At 57.2% G+C, this 24,732-nt stretch overlaps 3 protein-coding genes across 4 annotated transcripts in view; 2 read left to right on the top strand and 1 right to left on the bottom strand.

The window, feature by feature from the left end:
* The window catches only part of SCN4A (sodium voltage-gated channel alpha subunit 4), a 29,826-nt gene extending 19,831 nt beyond the window's left edge, over positions 1–9,995 (top strand). Inside the window, exons 16-25 of the mRNA XM_082706637.1 lie at positions 178–310; positions 960–1,114; positions 1,664–1,837; positions 1,924–2,046; positions 3,344–3,622; positions 3,890–3,943; positions 4,220–4,357; positions 4,764–4,868; positions 5,422–5,692; positions 6,471–9,995. Coding sequence (XP_082562763.1) covers positions 178–310; positions 960–1,114; positions 1,664–1,837; positions 1,924–2,046; positions 3,344–3,622; positions 3,890–3,943; positions 4,220–4,357; positions 4,764–4,868; positions 5,422–5,692; positions 6,471–7,696 — 2,658 coding nt within the window. The 3' untranslated portion in view covers positions 7,697–9,995. The remainder of the gene's footprint in view (positions 1–177; positions 311–959; positions 1,115–1,663; positions 1,838–1,923; positions 2,047–3,343; positions 3,623–3,889; positions 3,944–4,219; positions 4,358–4,763; positions 4,869–5,421; positions 5,693–6,470) is intronic.
* The window catches only part of TACO1 (translational activator of cytochrome c oxidase I), a 742,329-nt gene that overhangs the window by 478,044 nt on the left and 239,553 nt on the right, over positions 1–24,732 (bottom strand). The gene's annotated exons all lie outside the window — the stretch shown is intronic.
* On the top strand, positions 12,357–17,302 carry CD79B (CD79b molecule). 2 transcript variants are annotated; one of them, XM_082706738.1, is made up of 6 exons: positions 12,357–13,967; positions 14,644–14,688; positions 15,561–15,863; positions 16,113–16,231; positions 16,505–16,546; positions 16,658–17,302. In XM_082706738.1, exons 1-6 carry the CDS (start codon positions 13,565–13,567, stop codon positions 16,754–16,756), a joined length of 1,011 nt encoding a protein of 336 aa, XP_082562864.1. In that variant the 5' UTR covers positions 12,357–13,564; the 3' UTR covers positions 16,757–17,302. The 2 variants fall into 2 exon arrangements, with proteins under 2 accessions (XP_082562864.1, XP_082562863.1); XM_082706737.1 differs by having other exon boundaries at positions 13,671–13,967; positions 14,641–14,688.

Below are 24,732 nucleotides of genomic sequence, written 5' to 3'. Positions count from 1 at the left end.
TGCGAAGGTCACAGCACTGGCTCCATAACCCGGGGCTCAGGGAATGAATGAGTGCTGAATGAATGAGTAGGTCAGCTCTACCCCCTTTCTCCTCTCCCTTCTGGTCCCCCATCCTCACCTCCTCCGTTCACCTGGTGGGAGAACACAGGATTCACGTCACCCTGTGGTCCCCTGCAGAAGCCAGTGCAGCCCCTGGATGGGAATTCCTCCGTCTGCAGCACCGCCGACTATAAGCCCCCTGAGGAGGACCCTGAGGAGCAGGCTGAAGAGAACCCCGATGGGGAACAGCCCGAGGAGTGCTTCACAGAGGGTGAGGGCGAGCTGTGTGGGTGCACCCCTACCACCTCCCCTGGCGCCTCCCCTAGCCCAGCAGCTCCTGGAAGGGATGGACCAGGCTAGGGCCTGGGGTGCAGGTGACATCCCGGCCCAGCCCCAGCCACCAGCCTCCTAGAGAACATCTCAAGACCATGTGCATCACTGAGAGCAGGCAGAGCCTCCCCCGAACCCCCCATGCTGCCCTGCCCTGACACAGCCTGGGGGCAATACAGCCCCAGGGAGGGACACCAGAGCCCAAATGCCTCCCAGACCCTGACCTCTGAGCCTCAGGCATGTGCAGAGGGTGCACACCAGGCCCTGCGGACTGCCGCACGGAACCGCCACCAGGCCCTGAGTGTGACCCAGTGCTTGGGAGGGGCAGGTGCTCTGGAATGGCTGCTCTAGGATTATTACCCTCCTCAGCTTCACCAGCAGAGAGAGGCCAGCCCGGCCCTGCAGGAGAGAGCCCTGCACACCCCCTGCAGCACCCAGGGCCTGGGCTGGGCAGTGTGAAGCTTGCCAGGGAGGGGTGGGGAAGATGGGCTCAGCCAATCTTGGGAAGGGGGTGGGAGCATGCTGCCTGTGGGTCTGGGGCCAGCCCCCAGTCCTGTGATGTGGTACCCTTGCCCCCTTCCCTCCCCCAGCCTGCGTGCAACGCTGCCCTGTCCTCTACGTGGACATTTCCCAGGGCCGTGGGAAGATGTGGTGGACGCTCCGCAGGGCCTGCTTCAAGATTGTTGAGCACAACTGGTTTGAGACCTTCATCGTCTTCATGATCCTGCTCAGCAGCGGAGCCTTGGTAGGCATGCCCTGGGGGGCGGGTGTGGGCAGCGGCAGGTGCCAGGCCCAAAGGAGGCCCTCTTGGGACTCCCTCCTTTTTCAGACCATGGGAGGGATGAGACCTGGGTGGTCTCGGCCCCAGAGAACCCTAAAGGGACTAGCTTGTGCTTGCGGGATATGACACAGAAAGTGTTCATTTCCGTAAAGCGACAGGCAGGGTCCAACTCTGTGTGCACCCCCAGTGACAGGTGGCGGCCAGGGCAGAGGTGGGAAGGCCCTGGGAATGTTGAATGAGGGGGTGATCAGGGCTGAACATATGTCACAGTGCAGGCCCCCAAGCAGGTGACTGAGTGTTGCACCTGAGGAAGGGCTGCTGAGCAGCTTCTCCCTGTGGGGAAACTCGCTTGCCCCATGGGCCCCACAGAGTCTGGGAAAAGCCAACAGCCTGGCCTCGGCCTGGTCCCAGCCCAGACCCGGGGGAAGCCATGGCAGTAGACTGGGTGGGGGATGGGGCTCCTGCCCCGGCCTCTGTGGCTCTGGCCACCCCCAGCCATGCTGGTATCCCCAGGCCTTTGAGGACATCTACATCGAGCAGCGGCGAGTCATCCGCACCATCCTGGAGTACGCGGACAAGGTGTTCACCTACATCTTCATCCTGGAGATGCTGCTCAAGTGGGTGGCCTACGGCTTCAAGGTGTACTTCACCAATGCCTGGTGCTGGCTGGACTTCCTCATTGTCGATGTGAGTGTGCCCCGCGGCCAGATCCCAAGGCACCCCCGGGGCAGAGGAGGTCCCGCCACCCTGACCAGCCCACTCTCCCTCTGCAGGTCTCCATCATCAGTCTGGTGGCCAACTGGCTGGGCTACTCGGAGCTGGGACCCATCAAATCCCTGCGGACGCTGCGGGCCCTGCGTCCCCTGAGGGCACTGTCCCGATTTGAGGGCATGCGGGTGGGTGCCCAAGGGGGCTCTGAGGAGGGCTAGGGTTTGGGGGAGCAGCCACCGCAGGGCGGGGTGCAGTGAGCACAGCCACCGCTGGGGGATGAGAGGCTGGGGACTCTGGGCCCCGCTGAAGGCCAGATTTGAGGCCCCCCAGACATCCTCCCATACCACCCAAATGCCACTTCTATCGCTCAGCCCCTCCTTAGCTCATCCCTGCCACCGCTGGGGGGCAGCAGAGGCTGCATCAGCTCCTAGGAAGGGCTCTCCTTCCCTAGGACGGAGGAAGAAGGGAGGCAGGCCTGTGGGTATCGAGATGTCCCTCCCCGGCCTCAGACCCCAGCCCACCAGAACTCTGCGACCTGGACAAGCAGGCAGGGCCTGGGCCTGGGCTCTGAGCCTGCCCACTCTTCCATCAGGCCCTTGAGAACAGAAGTGACAGTAAATAATAGAAGCTTTGGCCAAGACAATTGGGACTTCCCCAGCTAAGAGAGGTCTGTTGGGAATAATAAGACCCATCACAGGGACAGATGTCTGTGAAGCAGCTGGTCGCAGGCCAGCAGGGCCCTCAGCCAGAGGGGCTCCCTCCTGTTCATGCAAGGGGCCAGCCAATGCTGGGTCCTCCCACCTCAGAACCAGGGACTCCTCCTCCCTGAGGCGAGATGACCTGCCCATGCAGCTGGCTGGTGCCCCGGCCAAGAATAGAGCTGTACCCCAGGCATCACCAGGTCTGTGCCGCCCACTCTGTCTGGAAGTCATGAAACACCTTCTCCTCAGAAAAGGACGATTCTCAAGATTAGGCCAACCCGACAGAGTGAAGCTAGCCTATACAACCAGGGCTGGGGGTGGGGCACAGGGTCCTTCTGCTTTGAAGACCCCGATGGCTTTTCTGTATCTATGTCTCTAATGCTAGGAACGGATGAGCAGGGTGCCAGGTCACGGGGGCTGAGTTTCCTATGGGGGCCAAGAAAGGAGTGTTTGTCTCCTGCCTAGTGACCCGTGGCCAGGCTGCTTCCAGAGAAGCCTAATGCCCTGACTCTGGGCTGATAGCTCCAGCCAAGCAGAGAGCCCTCTTCAACCACTAGGCCAGCAGCACCCCAACCCTACTCCTCACTTCCCCACCCCCACTCCCAACATAGAGCCCAGCAGACTTCTCCCCTAGACTTGGCTCAGAGCAATCCTCCTCCAGGAAGCCTTCCCTGAATAACCATGCCCAGCCCTGTCTGGTCCCCTTAGTGAAGGTGGGGAGCCCTGTCCCAAAGGAGCCTGGGTAAAGATCTGGCAACAAGCCCTCACCCCGGCCCCCCAGGTGGTGGTGAACGCCCTCTTGGGAGCCATCCCCTCCATCATGAACGTGCTGCTTGTCTGCCTCATCTTCTGGCTCATCTTCAGCATCATGGGCGTCAACCTGTTTGCCGGCAAGTTCTACTACTGCATCAACACCACCACCTCTGAGAGGTTTGACATCTCCGAGGTCAACAACAAATCGGATTGTGAGAGCCTTATGCACACAGGCCAGGTCCGCTGGCTCAACGTCAAGGTCAACTATGACAATGTGGGTCTAGGCTACCTCTCCCTCTTACAGGTGGTAAGTGTAACCTGCTGCCCTTGCACTAAACTGAGATGGAAGTGCTCCCAGATTCTTACTGTACCTGCACCCACTGCTACTCCTCGTTAGGAGCCCCCCCCTTCCGGTGTGGTGGGACCCTGAGGTAATATTTAGACCTCTCTGGTCTCTATGTGATGCCTGCCCTGTGGGGCTCTGGGGAGGACCGGGCTAGGGTGAGGAGGGAGACTCATGGCTGGTAGAAATGGGAAGCAGTTCCTCTCTTCAAACCTAACCACACTTTCCCAGGCCACCTTCAAGGGCTGGATGGACATCATGTATGCGGCGGTGGACTCCCGGGAGGTGAGTGGGGCTCACCGAAATGTGGCTGGCAAGCAAGCCAGGGGAGAGGGTGCAGATCAGAAACACAACCATCCCCGGCCCCATGCCACGTCCTGAGGAGCCCCCCAAACTCAGCAGCCTGAGGGGTAGAAGGGTCCACCTCTGGGTCCTAGGATGCCCTTCCTGCCAACAGTGAGATGGGGAGCAGGGAGCAGCCAACATTCCCCTCAACCTCTCCATCCCAACCCATCCCACCCTGTGGCTGTCCCATCCTGTCCTGTCCTGTGGCCTCTGCAGAAGGAAGAACAGCCCCAGTACGAGGTGAACATCTACATGTACCTCTATTTTGTCATCTTCATCATCTTTGGGTCCTTCTTCACCCTCAACCTCTTCATCGGTGTCATCATTGACAACTTCAACCAGCAGAAGAAGAAGATGAGTATCCACCCACCCTCCCTGGGCTCTAGCCTCCCTCTCTTCGCTCCCCCGACCCTTCATATAGTCCCACATGCCGCCTCAGCCCCAACTGTGTGGTGCTGGTGGGATGACTGAAGCAGCAAGCTTGGGTTCAGATCCTCCCCGGCGACTCTGAGAAAGTGACTTAGCCTAGGCTATGAGCCAGTGCTGGTCCTCTTCCACACTCTGTCTGTCACCCCACCCCCCTCCCTCCTTTCCCTGGACCCTGCCTCTCCCTCCTTCCCCCCTCCCTCAGCCCCTATCTCTGGCCCCTCCAGGTCCCCTTGCTGGTGTGGGGGCTGCTTTAAGGGTGGTGCCTGAGATGGGGAGGCCCTGAAGACACAGGAGAGGGGCCCTCAACCTTACTGGCACCATCCCATTATACTTTGGAGGGAAAGACATCTTTATGACAGAGGAACAGAAGAAATACTACAATGCCATGAAGAAGCTTGGCTCCAAGAAGCCTCAGAAGCCAATTCCCCGGCCCCAGGTACCAGCCCTCTGAGCCCCTCCTCCTAACAGCCTGGATGAACCTTCCACCCAAGGGGGCCGATGGGGACCAAATGCAGGCTGCCCCCTACCAACCAGGCAGTGTCCCTACTGTGAGGCTGGGGCCACCTGGGGTGAGGCTGGGGCAGCAGTGGCCTCAAACCCCAGCCACTGGTTTGCCCCTCACCTGGCCTTGCACAGCCCGCCGTATCTGCCCATCCCTTTAGTGGGAGGGAGGCCCCTAGAAGTGGGCAGAAGAGAATGTCCAGACATCCTCCCTCATGAGCAACAATTCAGGAGCAGGAAGAGAGGTTGCCGGGGGAACCTGAGGGGAGAAAGGGTCCTGGAGGGAGGAAGCAGCCCATGGGACCCCCAGAACATCCTGTCCAGACAGGTCTCCCCTCCCTGCCATGGCCGACTCTACCACGAGTCCTGACACCCCTCCGTCATGCTGTGTGTCACCCCATGCCCCTGGCCTGTCCACACAATGTGGGTCCTAACCACTGCCCCCCACATCCACCCCCCACACCCTCGCACCCCTCCCCATGCTGCAGAACAAGATCCAGGGCATGGTGTATGACTGCGTGACCAAGCAGGTGTTCGACATCACGATCATGATCCTGATCTGCCTCAACATGGTCACCATGATGGTGGAGACGGACGACCAGAGCCAGCTCAAGGTGGACATCCTGTACAACATCAACATGGTCTTCATCATCATCTTCACTGGCGAGTGCGTGCTCAAGATGCTCGCCCTGCGCCAGTACTACTTCACTGTGGGCTGGAACATCTTCGACTTCGTGGTCGTCATCCTGTCCATCGTGGGTGAGCGGGGCCGGGCTGGGCAGACCCACCCAGGGAGGCCTGTGGCTCCCGTCCTTGTGCTCACACACCTGCCCTTGCACCTGGAAATCTCACACACGCATGTACACGGACACACGTGCATAGGCCGCTGGCATCCACACCATGCCCAGAAAGCACACGGGCTGGGCTCACAGGCAGGTTGTCAGCTGCACACCCACGACACGCTTCTAAAATCATTTGCCCCATCAGTAGATGCACACTCGGCTGCCGAGGTGCCTAGTGGAAGACAGATGGTTCCAGCATCCGTACACACAGAAGTGCACAAACGTGTGTGAGTGTGATAGCAACTAACCACTTATTGATCATTTACAATTTGCCTGACACTGTGCTATCCCAGGAGGTTGGTGCTGTTACCACCTCTGCTTTACAGGTGAGGAAGGTGAGTCACAAACAAGTTAGGCTCAGAGTCACACACAGAGCTGTCCTCCCTCTGTCTCACCTGGGGCTTCTACAAACAGCCTTGGGAGTCGGCTTACCCTCAACCCCATCAGCCTGGGCATATCTCACCTCCTTCCAGCTGTGTCAGGATGGAGCAGAGCTCCCACACCCAGGACCCTGGAGAGCCCAACCTCATCGGTCAGGCCATTTAGGCTGTGCTTCTCCTGCTCCCTTCTGGGGAACAGCACACCAGCCAGGCTCCCTTGAGCCCCACATGCCCCCCGCCCCCTTCCCCCTGCACCTGCTCCCTGACCCCGCCTCCCACCCCAAGGACAGAGCTCCTCACTCTTTCTCCCTGCAGGCCTTGCGCTCTCCGATCTGATCCAGAAATACTTCGTGTCACCCACACTGTTCCGAGTGATCCGCCTGGCCCGGATCGGGCGTGTCCTGCGGCTGATCCGGGGGGCCAAGGGCATCCGGACTCTGCTCTTTGCCCTCATGATGTCTTTGCCTGCCCTCTTCAACATTGGCCTCCTCCTCTTTCTCGTAATGTTTATCTACTCCATCTTCGGCATGTCCAACTTTGCCTATGTCAAGAAGGAGTCGGGCATCGATGACATGTTCAACTTTGAGACCTTTGGCAACAGCATCATCTGTCTCTTTGAGATCACCACATCAGCCGGCTGGGATGGGCTCCTGAACCCCATACTCAACAGTGGGCCCCCCGACTGTGACCCAACACTCGAGAACCCGGGCACCAGCGTCAGGGGTGACTGTGGCAACCCTTCCATTGGCATCTGCTTCTTCTGCAGCTACATCATCATCTCCTTCCTCATCGTGGTCAACATGTACATTGCCATCATCCTGGAGAACTTCAACGTGGCCACCGAGGAGAGCAGCGAGCCCCTCAGCGAGGACGATTTCGAGATGTTCTATGAGACGTGGGAGAAGTTTGACCCCGATGCCACGCAGTTCATCGACTATAGCCGCCTCTCGGACTTTGTAGACACCCTGCAGGAGCCACTGAGGATCGCCAAGCCCAACAAGATCAAGCTCATCACGCTGGACCTACCCATGGTGCCGGGGGACAAAATTCACTGCCTGGACATCCTCTTTGCCCTCACCAAGGAGGTCCTAGGCGACTCTGGGGAAATGGACGCTCTCAAGGAGACCATGGAGGAGAAGTTCATGGCAGCCAACCCCTCCAAGGTCTCCTATGAGCCCATCACCACCACCCTCAAGAGGAAGCACGAGGAGGTGTGTGCCATCAAGATCCAGAGGGCCTACCGCCGGCACCTGCTCCAGCGCACGGTGAAGCAGGCATCCTACATGTACCGCCACGGCCAGGATGGCGGTGGGGACGGTGGCCCCGAGAAGGAGGGCCTGATTGCCACCACCATGAGCAGGATGTATGGCCAAGAGAATGGGAACAGCAGCGTGCCGGGCACGGGTGAGGACAGGGGCTCAACGGGGGACTCCGGATCGGCCATCGGGCTCACACCCATCAGCCCCTCTGATGCTGCCCTCCCTCCCTCCCCACCCCTGGGGCAGACAGTGCGCCCGGGGGTCAAAGAGTCTCTCGTCTAATAGCAGCAGCGAGGTGGCCCGCTGAGCCTGGCACAGCCCCCCCAAAACCCTCATGGTGCCTGCTCACTGAGGGAGCAGGCTTTGAGTCTGCAGCTGATCGGCTCCCTGGCTGGGACAGGATTTGGCCACACTGGGGCTGACCCCCCAGGCCGTGGAAAATGGGAACTGCACGCGGAGACCACCCTGGGCCTGAGGCTCTCCCTGCGTCCATGGTTTCTCATTTCAAGTTGCTCTCACCTCCTCATGGGCCCTGCTGCCTCTCCTCTTGGGGGAGGTCAGAACATCAGAAATCTCTGCCCCCCACATTGGGGAGGAGTCAGCCTACAGTGGAGGGATGAGCTGCGCTCCTCCACCAGAGTCTTAAGGGCTATAGGCCTCTCCCCAGGAAGTGGCTCAAGCCCCTCAGGCCTCTCCCGGATAAAGATGTCTTAACCTCAGAGGGAGCAGACTCCTGACCCAGAGCCTACCAGCCCTCCCCTGCCTGGGATACAGCTACGTCCTTCCAGACCACAAGTTAACTGGAGAAGAGAAATGTCACTGGTCCACAAGTGGTTCCCTGAGTCTGGTTGGCCACTGGATCCTGATGCATCTGGCTGGGGTTGTGGCCCCTGAAACCATGCCCTGCTTTGTCCATTGTGCAGCCCCTGGATCCCCCGGCCATCCCCTGGGGCAAGAGCAGGAGGGAGGGTTCCCCTCAAGAATGATCTTCTTCTAGGAAGCATGGAGGGTTGACAGAGGTGGGGTCCCGCCAGCCGCATCACTGCCCTGGAGGCTTCCCTGGCCAGAGCACCCAGACCTGGGGCAGGGGCAGGGACCCTGGAGCCTGGGGGTAGGTTTCTGTTCCCTCCCTCCTGCTTTAGCACCACAGGGTCTCTGTAGCCTCAGCCAGCCTCCAGATCCCCTCAGTCCCTGCCACACCCCTCTCTCCGTCCCTCCTCATCCTCCTCTCCCCATCCTCAAAGTGATCCTAAGAGTGTTGTCCTTGAGCCCGTGTTAGATTTCAACACCGGGATGTATGCAGCTCCCCTGGCTCGGGCCCAACCTTCCAACTTCCTGCTGCCTGGTGTTATTGGCACCACTGGTCCGGGCATGGCCACGCCAGGCCTTTTCGGCTCCCGGAGAACAGATGGAGGCTGAGCTCAGAGGAGGCATGGAGACACCTCAGGCATCACTGGATTTACTCACTTGTGCGTGTACCTTGGGTCTGCTTCATGCCTGTGTGTACAGCTGTGTGTGCATTCGAGTCCTCAAAGCACTATGTCCTGCCCCCGCGTGTGTGTGTTGTCTGTAGTGTCCGCGTGCCCCTGTAGTGTGACGAGTGTGCGCGTGTGTGTGTCCTGTGTAGTCCTGTCCATGGGGTGTGCCTGTGCTGTGAGTGTGTGAATGAGTGTGAACGTGCATGGTGAGATTTGCACGTTGAGTCCCCGTTGGCCTTAGTTCCTCTTCTCTTTCTTGTTTCTTGTGAACAGTTTGATTAAAACTCAGGAAGCAGCAAAACCTCCAAAACAATGTGGCTGTGGGTGTGGGTCTGTGTATGTGTGTGTGTGTGTGTGTACACGCGTGTGCGTGTGCCCACAGGCTGGAGCCTCTCTTTCTGTCTGCCTGACTCTCTGCCTCCTGGCCAGCCACTGTCCCTTCCTCCTATTCCCTTCATCACACCCACTGCCTCAGCCCCGCTCCCTGTCTCTTGCCTGTGTCCTCCATGGAAGGAAGCCCCATTCCTACCTTCCCACAACCATCTGTCTCTTCCTTCAGAAGATGCATCCTAGAGAGGGCAGCCTCCTCCCTGACCAGTACCCTGTCCCCTGCCCTTCCCCCAAACTGGGGTGTCCCCAAGAGCCTCCGCATCTGTTGAACTGGATATTCACCCAAAGACTGCATGGAGACTACAGAGACCACCCTGCCCCTGGCCCTGGCCTGTGGCCCCCGTCCACACCTACACCCATCCCCACTCTGTCCGGGTGGGAACAGACCCAAGCCAGGCTCCTTTGTACAGTTCTTATAATAAACCTGCCACCCCTCAACCCTCCCCCACCCCCCAATCCCCGTGCCTTACCTGCACGCTTCGTCCTTCTGCACCTCCTCGTGCGGATGTTGACAGGGTCTGAGGGCTGCAAGAGGCAAGAAGGGCTGGTGGGGATTGGAGCCAAAATGGGGAGGACTTGGGGAGCCTCAATGTGGGTAGAGGGCAAGATAAGGAGGGCCCCAACTCCCTTTCTGGTGCAGTCCGGCTCTCTCCTGACCCCCTCCAAAAGGAGACTTGGACTTTGAAAATTAATAAAGGGAAACCTCACTAAAACGGAGTCGGGAGGTTCAGCAGGAGGATCTCTCAGTTTCCATCACTTCTCATTAATTGCAGACCCATTGGGAAGAAATGGACCTTGCATGTACCTACTATTTTACTGCCTGGCAGGGGAAGGAAAGACTTTCCTCCTCCCCGGCAACACGCCCAGCCAATGACAGACGCTCACAACTCAGCCAATAAGAAGTCACCATACTTCCAACTCCCACTTCACTCCAATGGACTTTTCGTTTACAGCAGCCTTCCCAGTCTCCCCTTTCCTCTATCAAGGAGCCTGTCTTCCTCCTTGGGGCGGTGCCTCCAGTTTTACCCGGTTTGCTTGTGTGGTGTGGCAATTCTCTGCTTTCCTGAATTAAGCCGTCTTTTGCCAGTAAGATAACTGGCAGTTTTATTTTTAAGGTTACAGCTCCAACCTCTTATCAGGAGGCCAGGCGAGGTCAGGGGGCGTGGGTCCCTCTCCAACAGGCAGCGCCGCAGTCCCTCCCCCACCCATGATGGTGCCCAGGAAACGGTACTCGGACCCAGTAGCCCCAGCCCCTCCTCTCTGGAAGCCCCCTTCACTTCTCTGCGCCCCCAGAGGCCCCAAGGTGCCTGAGGGACCCATGGTGTGAACACTCCCTCCCCACAGTTAGGGATACTGTCTGCAGAGGACCTGACCTCTGAACTCTGACCTCAGAGAGCCCAGGGTCCCCTGGACCTGGGATAATGAGTAATATGACATAGTGAGCTAAGTCCGCAAGCCTGGTGAGTGAAATACAATTTTATATATAATTTTGTTTTCTACAACTTGATTTCTAACGTCCAAAGCTTTATTTGCACAAATGAGGAAACACTTAGTACTTTACAATATTTCTACACCCTCTTTTCCTGGGTCCTAAGGTTACATGGACCCTGTGCTGGCTGGGGAGCACTGCCACAGGCCACCCTGATGTCCCTCAGCCATATTCCTAAGGCCCCTTCCCTCCTTGCTATGCTCTATGCTTGGGGAGAGGGGTTCAGCATCTCTGTAGGGTTCTGAGCCCTTAACCAGGGTACTGACCTCACTCCCTGGGTTGGGGGTGCTCCTTCCCAATCTAAGTTTCTCCATACTGTGCCTGGGGCTTCTCCAGCTCCAAGGACAGGAGAGCTAACAAGGAGCCCTGACCCACTGTTCCCCTGAGCCTTGAATAGTGGAGGAAAAAAGGCAAAATACTAGATGAAAAGCACAAGCTAATATTTCAAAGTCATCCCCTCCATCAGCTATCAGCTGGCCCCAGTGCCTTTGCAATTGCCCCCTGGGGTGGGGTGGGACCACTCCTCAATGAGAACTGCCAGGTTCTGGCAGGGTCGGCTTTCTGGCTGGTACCCTGCAGGGTCAGGAATCAAACCTGGGTCTGCTTTCTGGCTGGTAGGCTGCAGGGTCAGGAATCAAACCCACCTCCTTCTTAGCCAGTGGGCCTCCACCCTCTGCCCACAAAACAGCAAGCCCAGCAGAGCCAGGCAGAGTGGACTGAGGGGGAGAGGCACTGGTCTGAGCCCCTCCTTCCAAACTGAGACTCTGCCCTCTCTCACCCTCTCCAGCAGTGCTGGGGGTTCCTGACCTCTTGCTTACTCCAATTCGTAAGCCTCTTGTCCCCTCTCTCTCCACCCCCATCTCTTGTCTCAATGCTGCCTTCCTGGAAAGCAGAGGTGGAGGCGGCCAAGTGTCAGGTATGCAGCCCAGGGTAGCTGGGGACAGAGGCAGGAATGGGCTTATGGGGCCTCCTGTTCCAGGAAAGAAAAGGCGTCACGACCCCAGATAGAGCTCTGTGCTGTTGTCATCGGAGAAGGAACAGCACAGCCCCAGCTGTGACAAATAACCCCACAGGCGGTGGGGGCCCCACTGCTTCCACCCACTCCTGAAAATGGATCCCTGCCAGGCATGAATGGGAATGAAGTCCAAAGAACACATCTGCATGCCAGCCCACAGGGGATGGGGGTGTGTGGATGTGTTTGGAAAATGCCATCTGCCCCCCAACCTCCGTGCCCCCCTGTAGTCACCCTGGGCCCTCGGCCCAGCTCCTGAGCAGAGTCCACACCAGGCAGCCCAGGCAACACGCCGTGTGAGCAGTCACGTGCACATACACACGGGTGTACCCCAACCCTTCCCCGATCATCTTCCCAAATTTGGGGCTGCACTAGGTCCGAAGCTAACCAAGGTCTCCCTTGTGAGGAAGTATTTTGCTAAAGGAAAAAACCCCTGGATTTCCCCCATTCCTCTGGGGGTGGGGTCTCCAACCAACCACCCCTGCCCCCTCACTGCCCCCACACAAGGGGCCTGTGGTCCCCAGGCTGACCTCAGGTGATGTTTATATTCCTGGGCTGTTTGTTCTGTGAACTGAACATCTGACACCTTTTCAGAGAAATGTTGTTGGCTTGTTGGTTTTTTTTTTTTTCCATTTGGAACATCTGGAAACAGCGAGAACATCTGGGGACTGCGAGGAACGAGCTGTTCTTGGATGAAAGCTTAACCCTTCTGTCCCTGTTTTCTATAGCTCTGGTCCTGGCTGGCACTCCTTTGCAGTGGCCCATACTGTCCAGGTAAGGCCTGTAGCAACCAGGACTGAGGGGGCACCACCCAGACCCCTGCCTTTCTCATTGCCAACCCTGGGGCATGGAGCAGGTCCACATCTCTCTGAACCCAAACAGACCCTCTGGTAACATAGGCTGTTTGAAAAATGGAGGGTGGCAGGAGAACGAGATGTAGACAGAGGACACATAGGCTTTAGCCTCTTTCTTCCCCTCCTGGGAGTTGGGAGAAGAGAGGGATTGAGAGGACAAGAGAGAAAAGGGGGGAGACATAAAACTAAGAGTGAGCTCAGCTGCAGGGCTGAGCTTATATATGAGGTATGCAAGCCTGCCTTGTGTGGCTGTGCAGGTTGTGCACTGCACAAGGGCAGCCCCGGCCCCCAAGGTGCCAAAGTTGTGTATGACCCAGGGACATAAAAACAGAAACTCAGACAAGTTTCTGAACACTGTGGTTCCATCCACCCCTCTACTGACTGGCAAGATAAAGCCAGAGAGCCTTCGAGTGTCAGAGCCTGGAGCTTTCCCCATACTAGTCTCTTGTCCCCCACCCCAGACCTGGGAGCTTTGGACAACTCTCTGGGAGTCCCCTGATTGCTGAGTGGTGGGTTTTTTCTAAGCTCTCTCTACCTAAGTCCACCCCCTCTTGCAGCTTCTAGCAAATTCTCTCACCAAGTGAAAAAGGGAGGCTTCTTGCCAGGATCTGGACTATGTCTTCTCCCAAGTAGCTACCACATCTGGCTCTTGCTCAAGAACCTCTGTGGCTCCCTTCCTCCCCAGGGTCAAATCTTCATCAATCCCCACCATGGCTGCCTACACTCCAACTGAGAGGCCGCACTCTGGGCCCTCTGGGAACCTGGGCTAGGCACGTAGCAATCCTCCCCCAGCACCACTGCTCCATTTTTCCTTGGTGCCTCTTTTCCTGCAGAGTGCTGGCTGTCCCAGAGCCGAGGAGCTGTGCTCACATTCACCCACAGGCCCCAGATGTGTTCAGCTAAGGGTCTGGGAACCTAGACTGTGCAATGGAAGCCTGGGGACCCCAGGACATGACCGTCAGTGGGGTGGGGACACAGGGAGGGAAGCACAAGCTGCCCTCGGGAGACTTGGCGGCCCTTGCCTCCAAGGGTCATCCACTGTGGTGTCCTTTGAGCCTTAGCTGCACAGCTGACAAGAGAGCCCAGCCCTCCCCCAGGGTCCCGAGAGAGTTGGTGCCTCCCCTGGGTCCCAATTTGCATGGCAGGAAGGGGCCTGGTGGGGAAGAGGCAGGGAGGGGACAGGCTGCAGCCCAGGCAGTTACACGTTTCCCACCCAGAAGTGTCTGTCCTAGTCACCAGCTTGGAGTCCGAAGTGGATTGGTGACCATGGCCGGGCTGGTGCTGTCTCCCGTGCCCAGCAACTGTCTGGTGTTGCTGCTGCTGCTTTCAGGTACGCCCCCCCCACCCCCCAAACGAGGCCCACGGGTTTCACTCTCTGTCACTGGCTGTTTGGTTGTTTCTACCCTTCTGTGTCCTGCTCTCTCCAACCTCCCCATTCTGTCTCTCACGCTTTCTGCCTCCTGCCTCTCTCGGACTGCCGTGGGGCCTGGGTCTGTGGGGATACCATGCTGATGGGCTCAGGAGTCTGTGGTCCCAGTCCCTCTCCTGCTTGGAGGGTGTCAGGCTGAGCTGGGGTGAGCGGTTGGGAAGGAAGAGAGGAGTATGGTTTACCCCCAGTCCCCAGAGAGCATTGTGTGTGGGAAGGTGGGGTACACAGGAGAGGCGCTGCCCCCAACCAGACCCTGGGATGTGCACATTCCAGAAATGGTCCCCTGGTCTGGAAGACAGGACAGTCCTCCAGTTGTGACTTTCCTCCGATTTCATCTAGGTGCCTGCTCAAGGCCAGCCAACAGGCCAAAGGCAAAAGGGGGACTTGGAGGTGGATTTCTGGTGACTTCCCCACTCCAGTCTCTCCAGAGCGGTGCCAGGGAGGGCTCAGAGGTCTTGACCTTGATGTCCTGGGAGGAGGAAGTGGGTCTAGGAATGCAGGGGGCCGCAGGGGTGGGGCAGCCAGTTTCCAGTGGGGAGCCCTGAGCCAGCCCCGCCTACTTCCTCCCACCCAGCAGGTGCGCTCGCAGCCAAAACAGAAGACAAGTACCGGGATCCCAAAGGTCAGTAACTTCCCCTGCCCCTTATGGGGCAAGTATGTGTGTGTCCAGTGCTGCTTCCTGTCCCAGGGGCTGTCCCATAGCTGCCCCTGTGCCCTTGACCCCCGGGATCTCCCCAGCCAGGACACCCATCTCGAGGCTACCTTAGGGTCTCCATCTCAGATGGCGGGCTCCGAGGGCCCCCCCAGCACCCCTCCTGCCATCTCTCACCCTCATTAGACTAAGTGCTCCAGTCCCAGCAGCTAAGGGGTATGGCTTAACCCAGGGTGAAGGGGGGAAGCCAGCGGGAATTGTACCGAGGACTCAGGCTGGGTCTGTCTAGTTGGGGAGTCGCCTTCAGCAGGGGAAGGAGCCTGTAACCTTAGGGGCTCTGACAGGTCACAGGGCCTCTGAGGTTCCCAGGGGCCCCTCACTGGGAACACTGGGAATGATGCAGGAGAGGGGTTCTTGGAGCAGGTGGGTGGGGAGAGCTTGCCAAGCTGAGAAAGAAGGTTTAGGAATCAGAAAGTGGGAGCACCAGGCCAGGTGGGGGGCCGTCCTATGGGCCTCTGGGCCCCAGTGAGTGAGGCCCAGATCATGCTGCCATATGGGCATGGAAAGGTGTAGGAAGGTTCTAAAGCCCTTCTAAAGGAAAATCAACTGTTGAGGTGGGGGCAGTCGGAAAGGGGCGGGACCCAGGGGTTTGGCCTGTAGCCACACATGTGGCCCAGCTCCCACACACCCCTGCCTCATGACTGTCCCACACCCAGGAGCAGACGAGGGGGAGCGCTGAGCCAGGGGAGTGCCACAAGGGGAGGGGCCCACAGTGGGGCTGCCAGCGAGGAAGACACACCGCAGGGTGCTGACCGCCCCCTCCCCGGCCTTGGCACCCTCAGGAAGCACTTGCTCCGGCATCCGGCAGAACCCACGCTTCATAGCCCGGAAAAGGGGCTCCACGGTGGAAATCAGGTGCTACACTGAGGAGCCGGGGACCGTGAGCTGGCTCCGGAAGCGGGAGATGGACTTGGAGCCCAAGCTGCTGCTGAAAGAGGGCGACATACTGCAGACCCGGAACGACACCTTCGCCACACTCACCATCAAAGGCATCCATTCCCAGCACAGCGGCATCTACATCTGCCAGCAGGAGTGCCCAAAGGGGTTCCTGAGCAAGGGCTGCAGCACTGAACTGCGAGTCATGGGTGTGTTTGGGGCCTGTCCCCCCTTCAGGGTCGGACAGGGGGCCTCGGGGCCACGGAGCCTTTGGAGAGCCATCCACACCCCGGCCCAGACTCCCACTGGTTGGGGGGCCACACTGTGAAGGTGGCCACGGCCGTAGATCTCCCAGGAGAGCCACTGAGGAGGTCCTGAGGGGCGTAGGCCCAAGGAGGGGGGCCCCCAGCCTCACCGCACCCCCTCACGGCCCGACCGCCCCTGCCACCTCCCCACAGGGTTAAGCACCTTGGCACAGCTGAAGCGGAGGAACACACTAAAAGATGGCATCATCATGATCCAGACACTGCTCATCATCCTTTTCATCATCGTGCCCATCTTCCTGCTGTTGGACAAGGTGACCACGGCGGCTGGGGTGGGGGCGGCGCTGGGACCGGCCAGACGTGGGCAGGCTCTCCATCTCCCCAGCCCTGGAGCCCACCCATTGACTCGTCTCTGCAGTCTCACCTTCGTCCATTCAGTTCTGAGTGCTCCTCACCCCCTCCCCCCTCCCCCCTGGCCCCCAACCCCTCACCCCAGCCCCGTCTCCCCGGCCCCTCCCCAGCCTGGCCCTGTTGCGGATGGGGTGGGGGGCAGCTAACGCTCCGTTCTCCATCCCCTGCCCCGCCAGGATGACGGCAAGGCTGGGATGGATGAAGACCACACCTACGAGGTAAGGCAGAGGGGGACCCCACGACGCTGAGGGCAGTGGGGTGGTTGGCGACACCGTCCGCTGGTGTGGTCAGAGGGGAGTCAAGGCCTGAGCACCATCCTGTGTTTCCAGGGCCTGAACATCGACCAGACGGCCACTTATGAGGACATAGTGACTCTGCGGACAGGAGAGGTGAAATGGTCAGTCGGGGAGCACCCAGGTCAAGAGTGAGGGGCCGGCCCTCCCCACGCCCCTGGGCCCCGCCAGCCGGGCCTGCATTGACTGTGTGAGAGCCGCCTCCAGCTCCCAGCTCGTCCCCTCTCCCCTGGGCCTCGGCCAGCCTTCGAAGCTGGCCCACCGCATCTGCCTGCCCCCCCCCCGCCCTGGCGCCTGGTCCCCAGCTCTTGCCACAGAGACTGGAGCAGAAGGGCTGTAGGGCCGGGCAGTGATTTGGAATGGGGAGTTCTCTGGGGATAGACTGGACCCAGACTTCTGGGGGTGCTGTGTGGGGATCCAGCCCACGTTCAGAATGGGGAAGGCAGAGGCTTGTCTGGAACCTGCGAATGGACTCAGGCAGACCAAGCTTCCTGCAGAGCCCAGGAAAAGCCATGGGCCCTCCCACTTGGCCACAGATGGGCCACAGAGGGCTACATGCGTCTCCCACACTCTCCCTCCCTCTCGCTCCCTCTCTCACCGGCTCCTCCCTCTCCCACCCCAGGGGGCTCCCAGCCGTGATCCCATTCTCCCATGGAATAAACAGTGTGTCGAGAAACCACACACAGGCTTGTGACATCTATGGGTATGGGGTGGGTTAGCGCATCTCTCTGGGCACAAGTGTTTGGGCCTCTAGGCCCTGTAAGGTGCGGGAGAGGGTGACTGCCAGGGTCTCATGGACCTCTCCTGGGCTCACTAGGGCTTCTCTCTGAAAGTCTGGCTGGGGTCTGCAGTTACGCCCTTCTGGCTCTCCCTAGCTGGGCCCAGCCGGGAGAAAGGCTGGTAGCCCTTTTGGGCAGGGACGCCTTCATCCTGCATTCCCTCTAGCCCTCAAGCAGCACTTGGGTCCTGCTCTTGAGGGCAGGGGGTCTCAGCCTTGAAGGAGCTTGCCCTCGCCCGCCCATCCCAATCCCACTGTCCTTGAAGGCCCTCCATCTGCGAGAAGTCCTCTGAAATACCCCCCCGTCCCTGCCCAAGCCCCGTTTGTGCGTCGCGCTGCCTGTGTTGGCCTTTGTTCTCCAGTTAAACTACTCCCCACCACACCTGAAAGTTTTGTTTTTAAGTTTGATCCAGAGCCATGCAAGAGAGAGAGAGATCCCTAAAGAGAGAGGCTTTGTGGTGGTGAAGTTTGGGGGGTCCTTAGGTGATTCCTTCAGCCTTTCCCAGCAACACATCAGAGGCCCCCTAAGGCCCCAAACGCCCCTACAAAATGATCCCTAGGGCCCTACAAACTAGGACCCCAATCTGCCATCCACAGGAGTAACTGGGAACAGTTCCCAGCTAGGAGCTTAAGAGCAGTGAACCTCCGCGTGCAAAGCCAGGTGTCACTCAGCTTCCTGTTGACCTCGGGGGACCCGGAGACACCTCTTTGCCACTCATGCTCTGGATTCAGGCCAGAGAAATCCCTGCCCCCAGGGAAGTGCCAATTTAACTGGAGAAGCAAGACCAGCATGTGGGAACCAGTAAGAATACCCACCAGTTGTTACCAGCTTCCCCCACTCCACCACGTCCCTGGACCTGCAGCGGGGGCGGGGCTGGGGGGCTAAGGTTCCCGCACGTGGGGTTCCCAACACTCCGTGTATGCTTGGCTCAGTGGCGCTCCCCAGGAGCCATGCTGGGCAAGGCCTCCGTGGCCTCCGTGGCCTCCTGGTGGCCCAAGGAAAATGGTTTGTTTTGGCATCTGCCTCCACTGAGCTGGAGCCCTTCCTCTCCTGCTGCTTTGCATAGTGGCGCTAATTCTGTCCTCCTGCCTCCGCCAGGGACCCTAGCAGCCTGGCTGGGGGTGGGAGGGTGTCTTCACTTCTCCCCCCAGCAGGGTCTCCCCTGACCTGGGGCTGCCCTGAGTCTAGGACCGGCCCTGGCTTTACCAAAAGACCAATACTTTTGAATCACTGAGTTTTCCTAACATTTGGCAGTGCTGTTGGCAGAGAAGGATTTGAGCCGTAAGCTCTGCCTCCTTCCCCAGACACCCTAGAGGGTATTCGCCCTCATGGTTATGATATAGAAACCCTCCCTGGTCTCTTTGCCTTTTTTTTTTTTTCTTTGTTTTTGTTTTTGTTTTTCTGTTTTAGGGGCTTATGCTCTGGCTATGGTTCTATCTAGCTTCGGGGCCCCCAGTACTGACTAAGGCAATGCAGATGAAGCCACGTGAGGCTGCTGGGGGTGATGAACGTCTCAGGTCTCAGTTGCTTTATCTGTAGAATGGTAATTGTAAAAACTTGTCTCAGGGCAAGTTTTTGTCAGGAACCACATGCTGATCTGTTTTTAAGAAAAAACCTTGTCGTACAGTTAAACTGACTTTGTTTTCTTTCAGTGTACAGTTTGATGAATTTTATCATTTGTGCAGACTGATATAACACGCCCCTCCCACTGCAATCGGGATACGGAACATGAACCAAAATCTTTTATTGGGCCCCTAAGATACTTACATAATGAGAACCTCTGAAATGCCAATAAAATTGTATCGGACAACCCCACGTTCATGTACATAATCTTGCACGAGCCCCGCTGTAACCCTGGAAGGGGGCAGCATCATCGCCATCTGATAAATGAGCTAATCAAGGTTCAAGGAGATAACAGTGGGCCAAACCCAGAGCTCATGGGGCACGGGACACCTTCTGATGCCAAGCCCAGTGTTCTTCCCAGTCCCTCGCCGCTGCCTCCCTTGGAGGAGTGTGCAGTATGGAGACACTGAAGAGGAAGTGAAGAAGGAGGAGAACCGGGGAGGAGAGAATCCTGGGGCAACATTGGCCATCTGCAGACACTTCCCATTGTTCTCAGGTTCCAGCACATGGGGACATAAAACCTAGCCGGGCTGGAGTTGGCGCCATGGGGCCATCCTTCCGGGGACCCGCTCTGGCCGGGTCCCCCAGGCCTCCCCTTCCACAGAACACAGCCCTGAGGCGGCTTGGTGGGCACAAGCCCCACTGCCCACTGGGGGAATCCAGCCGGGTCCCTCGGGGCCCCGCTATAAGCATAGGCTGGTTCCTTCTTCGTTCTAGCTTGACTTCCGGCCCCTTCGATGCAGGTGCTGCCAGGCTGGGGGTGCTCTGACCTGAGGGTTGGGTGTTTTTTCCAGCAGAATCAGAGTTGAGAGAAAAACAAAACAAAATGTCAAAAGCTGCCACTGTGTGGGTGTCGCCGGTAGGTAGTGTTGGAGTCTCGGGCAGGGGTCTGAGTCTTCTGCGAAGGGGCTTCAAAAGGCCATCATGGAACTCGGGGTTTGGGATTCCCAGATTCCGTCTGTGAGGGTTCTGCGCTTTAGATGACCCTCGGGGCTGGATTCAGGGCCCGTGTCTGTGAAATTCCCGAGTGTGTCTGGTTCCCCACGGCACTCCTGGTTCCGGCACCCTCAGAATCTGCTGGGGACTCCATCGCAAACAAAAACAAAGCAATGCCAAACCTTCTACTTGGGATACCTCAGTGGCCCCTCCAACTCCAAAGTCTTTACTTGGAAACCTAGATGATTCCGAAGAGCACAAAAATTAACCAGCGTTACATCCCAAGTTCAGAGCATAGTTTGTTAAAGCACATTTCGATGGATCCTAGTGCATTTCTTAAATTAAAAAGAAAATAATAAAGATCTCTTTCTCTCTTACCAAACCCCACTTTTTTTCGGGGTGGGAGGGCAGGGAGGAGTGGTCCTGGACGCCTCCAGAGGACCCGCTTAGGGCTCAGGCTCTGTAAGTCATGAGTCCATGTAGAATATTTGTGTGTACTTGTGATCAGCATGGGCATACCACCTTGTCTATTTTTTTCATTCAAGTTTTTTCATGCATGTGGTGCTGTGCACTGTTAGATCTTGTACTTTTTATGATTTTTTTTTTTTTTTTGTACTTAGATTCTCTCTAAGGAGGACACAGAGACACAAGCTGGCCTCCCTGACCAAGTCGGGGCGGGGGGTATTTGCATTCTTCCCTTGGCATTGTCCCCGCCTCTGCTCACTCCACCTAGCACGTGCTGGTTGAGTTCCTGGCTCTGGGACTGTGCCCTCTATCCATTGCCCCTTCTTCCCAGGGTTTGCTCTCTCCTATTTTAGCTGTTTCCTTTATGGCATTTTTCACAATGTGAAATTTCCTGGTATATTTTGCCATTACATATGTATGTGTTTGCTCTTGCCTCTCTTCCCCTTAGACTGTAAGCTCCAGCAGAGAAAGAACCGTGCCTTTTGTTCATCTGGGTATGCCCATCTGCCAGGTATGCTATCTAGCACATAGAGCGATGACTACTTCTAGAACCAGCTAGTACGTGAAGAATGAGTGAATGAATGAATAGATAAAAGGCAAGAATCCACCCTCAAAGGGTTTACAGTCCCACAAGGGGCATAAAATGTCCATAAATAAGCACTGAATCAGGTTAAAGGAGTCAGAGGTGATTTCCAATTAAAGGCACCAATCAGGAAAGCACCCCAGAGTTCCCACAGCTGCTGGACACACCTGGGTACTCACTACTACTTTTTCTTTCTTTTTTATTTTATTTTTTTAAGATTTTATTTGTTTGAGAGAGTGAGAGAGAGAGAGAGAGAGAGAGAGAGCAGGGAGAGGGGCAGAGGGCAAAGCAGACTCCCTGCTGAGCAGGGAGCCCTACATGGGTCTTGATCCCAGGACCCTAGGATCATGACCTGAGCCAAAGGCAGTTGCCCAACCAACTGAGCCACCCAGGCACCCTTTCACTACTTCTTTTTCCAGAGGACTGTCTTCCTGGGGAATAATCCCCAAAGTGGACATTCATAGGGCCAGCTACAGAGGCTGTGAGGCACTTGCAGATGGTTCGGAGGTTCTCAGCCAGGGTAAACAACCCTCTTATCAGCCCACAGGAGTGCCTACCCCTATCCTATGCCCCACCTCCCAACCCCTCCAAGGCCCTTCCTCCATGCTTGAGCCCTGTGGCAAACCCAAGGGTCCAATGAGATAAAGGAAGTGAAAACATGATGCACACTGAAACGTGCAATTCACATGTGAAGGATGATGTGATTTGGTTCATTAAATCGGGTTACATCGAGTTGTTTTTTTCTGCAGCTTTTCTTGGTGTCAGTGGACCTCATTCTGGGGTGAAGCTCTTTCCGTTCAGTTCCCCCCAGCTTCACTGAACATCTTCTGAGCAGGGACTTGACCCTCCTCTGTTAGCTTTGTGCTGAGGAAAGTTCTGTCCATGCATGGCAGTGCCCCTGTCTTTCCAGGATGAGGGTTCTAAAGAGTCCCATGTGGTGGGAAGATGGGGGCCTTGGACAGCTGTCACTTAGGAGCTAAGAGACCGTGGGCAAACTTCAGTATTTCTTTGAGTCTGAGTGTCCTTGTCTGAAATGGGCGTCCCACTCACATCAGCCAGGACAGAGCCTGGCACATCATGGGCACTCAGAAATGTTGTTCTCCTTCCCCGACTCCCCTGAGGAAGCCTTTGGGAACCCCCACATAATATTCTCTAGAGACCTTAACCCAATGCGGAATGATTGACGTGGTGCTGGGACTCATGCTGGAAGCAAAGAGGAGGCGGAGTTACGTCCCAGGGACAATCCCAGCGTCTGGCCTCAAGAAAAGCAGCACCGAGTTCGCGGTGGGAAATGCGGACCTCAAGTGACCAAGGTGGCGGGAGTGGAAAGAACTGCCACCCGTCCCTCTGAGGCTGTCCCTGAGCCTGCAGTAAGTATGACTCCAAAAAATGACTCCAGACCTCATGGATTGAACCTCAGAGGGATTCCTGAAGCCTGAAAGAAGTCACTTTCAGATCAAGAGCCGATCTGTAAGCTTCCACAATAGGTTCGGAAAACCCCAGATTTCAAATCTGAAAATATGAAGGGCTTCCAAACACTGAATTTCATGGATTCCAAGATGATGGGCAATTCATCTTGAGTCTTTTGAGGCTGACCCCAGAGATGCTAATCACAGCCTCTTCCCACTAGCCACCACACGGAGGCCATGGTTCTATGTCTCTGAACATGGAGAAGCCAGGGGTCTGGCCCCGTGGTGCCCCAAGAAAGGATGGGTGACTCCCCAGCACTGGAGGGAAAATCTCTAGTCTACCTCCACACCCTTCCATTCTAGCTGCCACTGTGGTAACCCCAATGGGGCATCCTCAGGGACCTCCAGAGTCTTGTGAGCCAGTCTAGTTCTGGGGTCAATGGAAGTGGGTTTGGTGAGAAGAGAAGGTCCAGTCCCCTGATCTGGCTGGTTCCATCTGTTCTTCCATCTCCACCTGAGGAGAACCTTAGCCACACCTCCCTTGTACCCATCTTGTGAGGTTCTTGAGCAGTCCCCAACTTGGGCTCCTGTACCCTCACTCCTAAGGGAGGCCTGAGGCCTCACCATGGTCCACAGTTCACATACAAGTTCCCCCACCATTAGCTAGAAACTGGTCATGAAGGGTTCCACATCCGTCCTCCACAAAGAGGGAAGGGGCAGGCAGAAAGCTGTGTGGAGCTCCGAGAACTTCCTCCATTTTGCTCCTGGCCCCTCCTCTGTAGTAGAGCTGCAAGGAAGAGCAGAGAGCCTTTCCCATGCCCCCCTCTTCCTCAGGCCTACATCTTCAATGACAGCCCCCTCTGGTCCTCCCTCAGCCCTGCCTAGGGAAGAGCTCTGTGCATCCCAGTGCCTTCCCCAGCAGACAATGAATCAGGGCACAGTTGGGCGATGATTCTGGAATGATGGGAGAAAAGGAAGTATATCCTAAAAGTGGGAGGTGGCAAGAGGCCAGCACTTGCATCCTGGACCACAAGGGTGTGGCTTTTCAACATTGGTTGCCAACACCATAGCCAACGACCTCTAGAAGGGTTTACTGGTTCATTTGTTTATTTTCCCACAGGGCAAGTGCTAAATGTTCTTAGACTCAAGAGGTGGAAGGTGTACAGGGAGGGAAATTCCCGCTCTTAGTCCTGGGGGTGATCTGATGCTGGTGGCCTGCCGAGGCCACAATGTCCCCACGCCCTGGCCTGGAGGCTGAAAGGTGACTGTCCTACCCAGCCTTCCCAGCCGCCGCCTTCTACGGCTACCTGGTCTCCAACATGCACCCCACGTCTGGCCCAGTCTTGCGTGGGATATGAGGGACCACAGCCCGCCTCATGGCAGAGGACAAAGTGAAGCAGAGGGACCCTCGTGATGAGGGGCGGGATCTCCGTTTTTGTTTTTGTTTTTTAAGATTTTATTTATTCATTTGATAGAGAGAGAGAACACAAGAAGGGGGAATGGGAGAGGGAGAAGCAAGCTTCCCTCTGAGCAGGAGCCCGATGCGGGGCTCGATCCCAGGACCCTGGCTGGGCTCATTACCTGAGCCGAAGGCAGATGCTTAACCGACTGAGCCACCCAGGTGCCCCAGGATCTCTGTTTTGAGAGACATTTAAAAGATACACTAACTGAGTGGCCCACCCAGTCTGCTCGGGAGAAAGGGTTTGGGATGATCAACAGGGGACGAGGAAGGTTTGGGAGGTCAACTTGGGCTGAAGTAGCTGGCGAGAGCAAGCCTCTCTGAGCCTCAGTCAGCTCCTCTGTAAAATGGGGAGGCCATTCCCGAGATGGGAATGAGGGTCAAACGGATCACAACGTGAAGAGTTCTATACAAATACTAAAGGAGAAGGAGGACTGGAAGGTAACTGAGGTAACTGGAGAGAGCATCTTTGGGGGTACTGTACCCGAAGTTCCAGTGTGGGGACGAGACCCAAACTCTCAAGGGCTCTTCCGAACTGGAGATCCTCTGGCGGTGGCTGGGTTGGGTGGGGGGTGGGGGTGGGAAGCCCCAGGAGCCTGGGTCTGTCCCTGGCACTTCTCTTCTTGGTTTGCATCTCTATAGCACGTTTGAGGAGTTGCGGGGGAGGTTATGACTCGCCCCAGTCACCTAGAGGTGTCCCTACTTCAGGAAAACAGGGTGGAGGCAGGGGCAGACAGTGTGGGGCCGGGGCCCTCTGGAGGTCCGCGTTCAGCACCACCTGCCTCAGGCCAGACCCAGTGGTCCGATGGCGGGAAAGGGGGCGGGGGGATGGTGACAGCTGCAGAGGTGGAACCTGG

Source organism: Mustela nivalis (genome assembly GCF_964662115.1).
Source record: "Mustela nivalis genome assembly, chromosome: 17".
NCBI lineage: Eukaryota > Metazoa > Chordata > Mammalia > Carnivora > Mustelidae > Mustela > Mustela nivalis.
The sequence above is the reverse complement of the archived record's forward strand: the minus strand, read 5'-3'. Positions and strand labels throughout refer to the sequence as shown.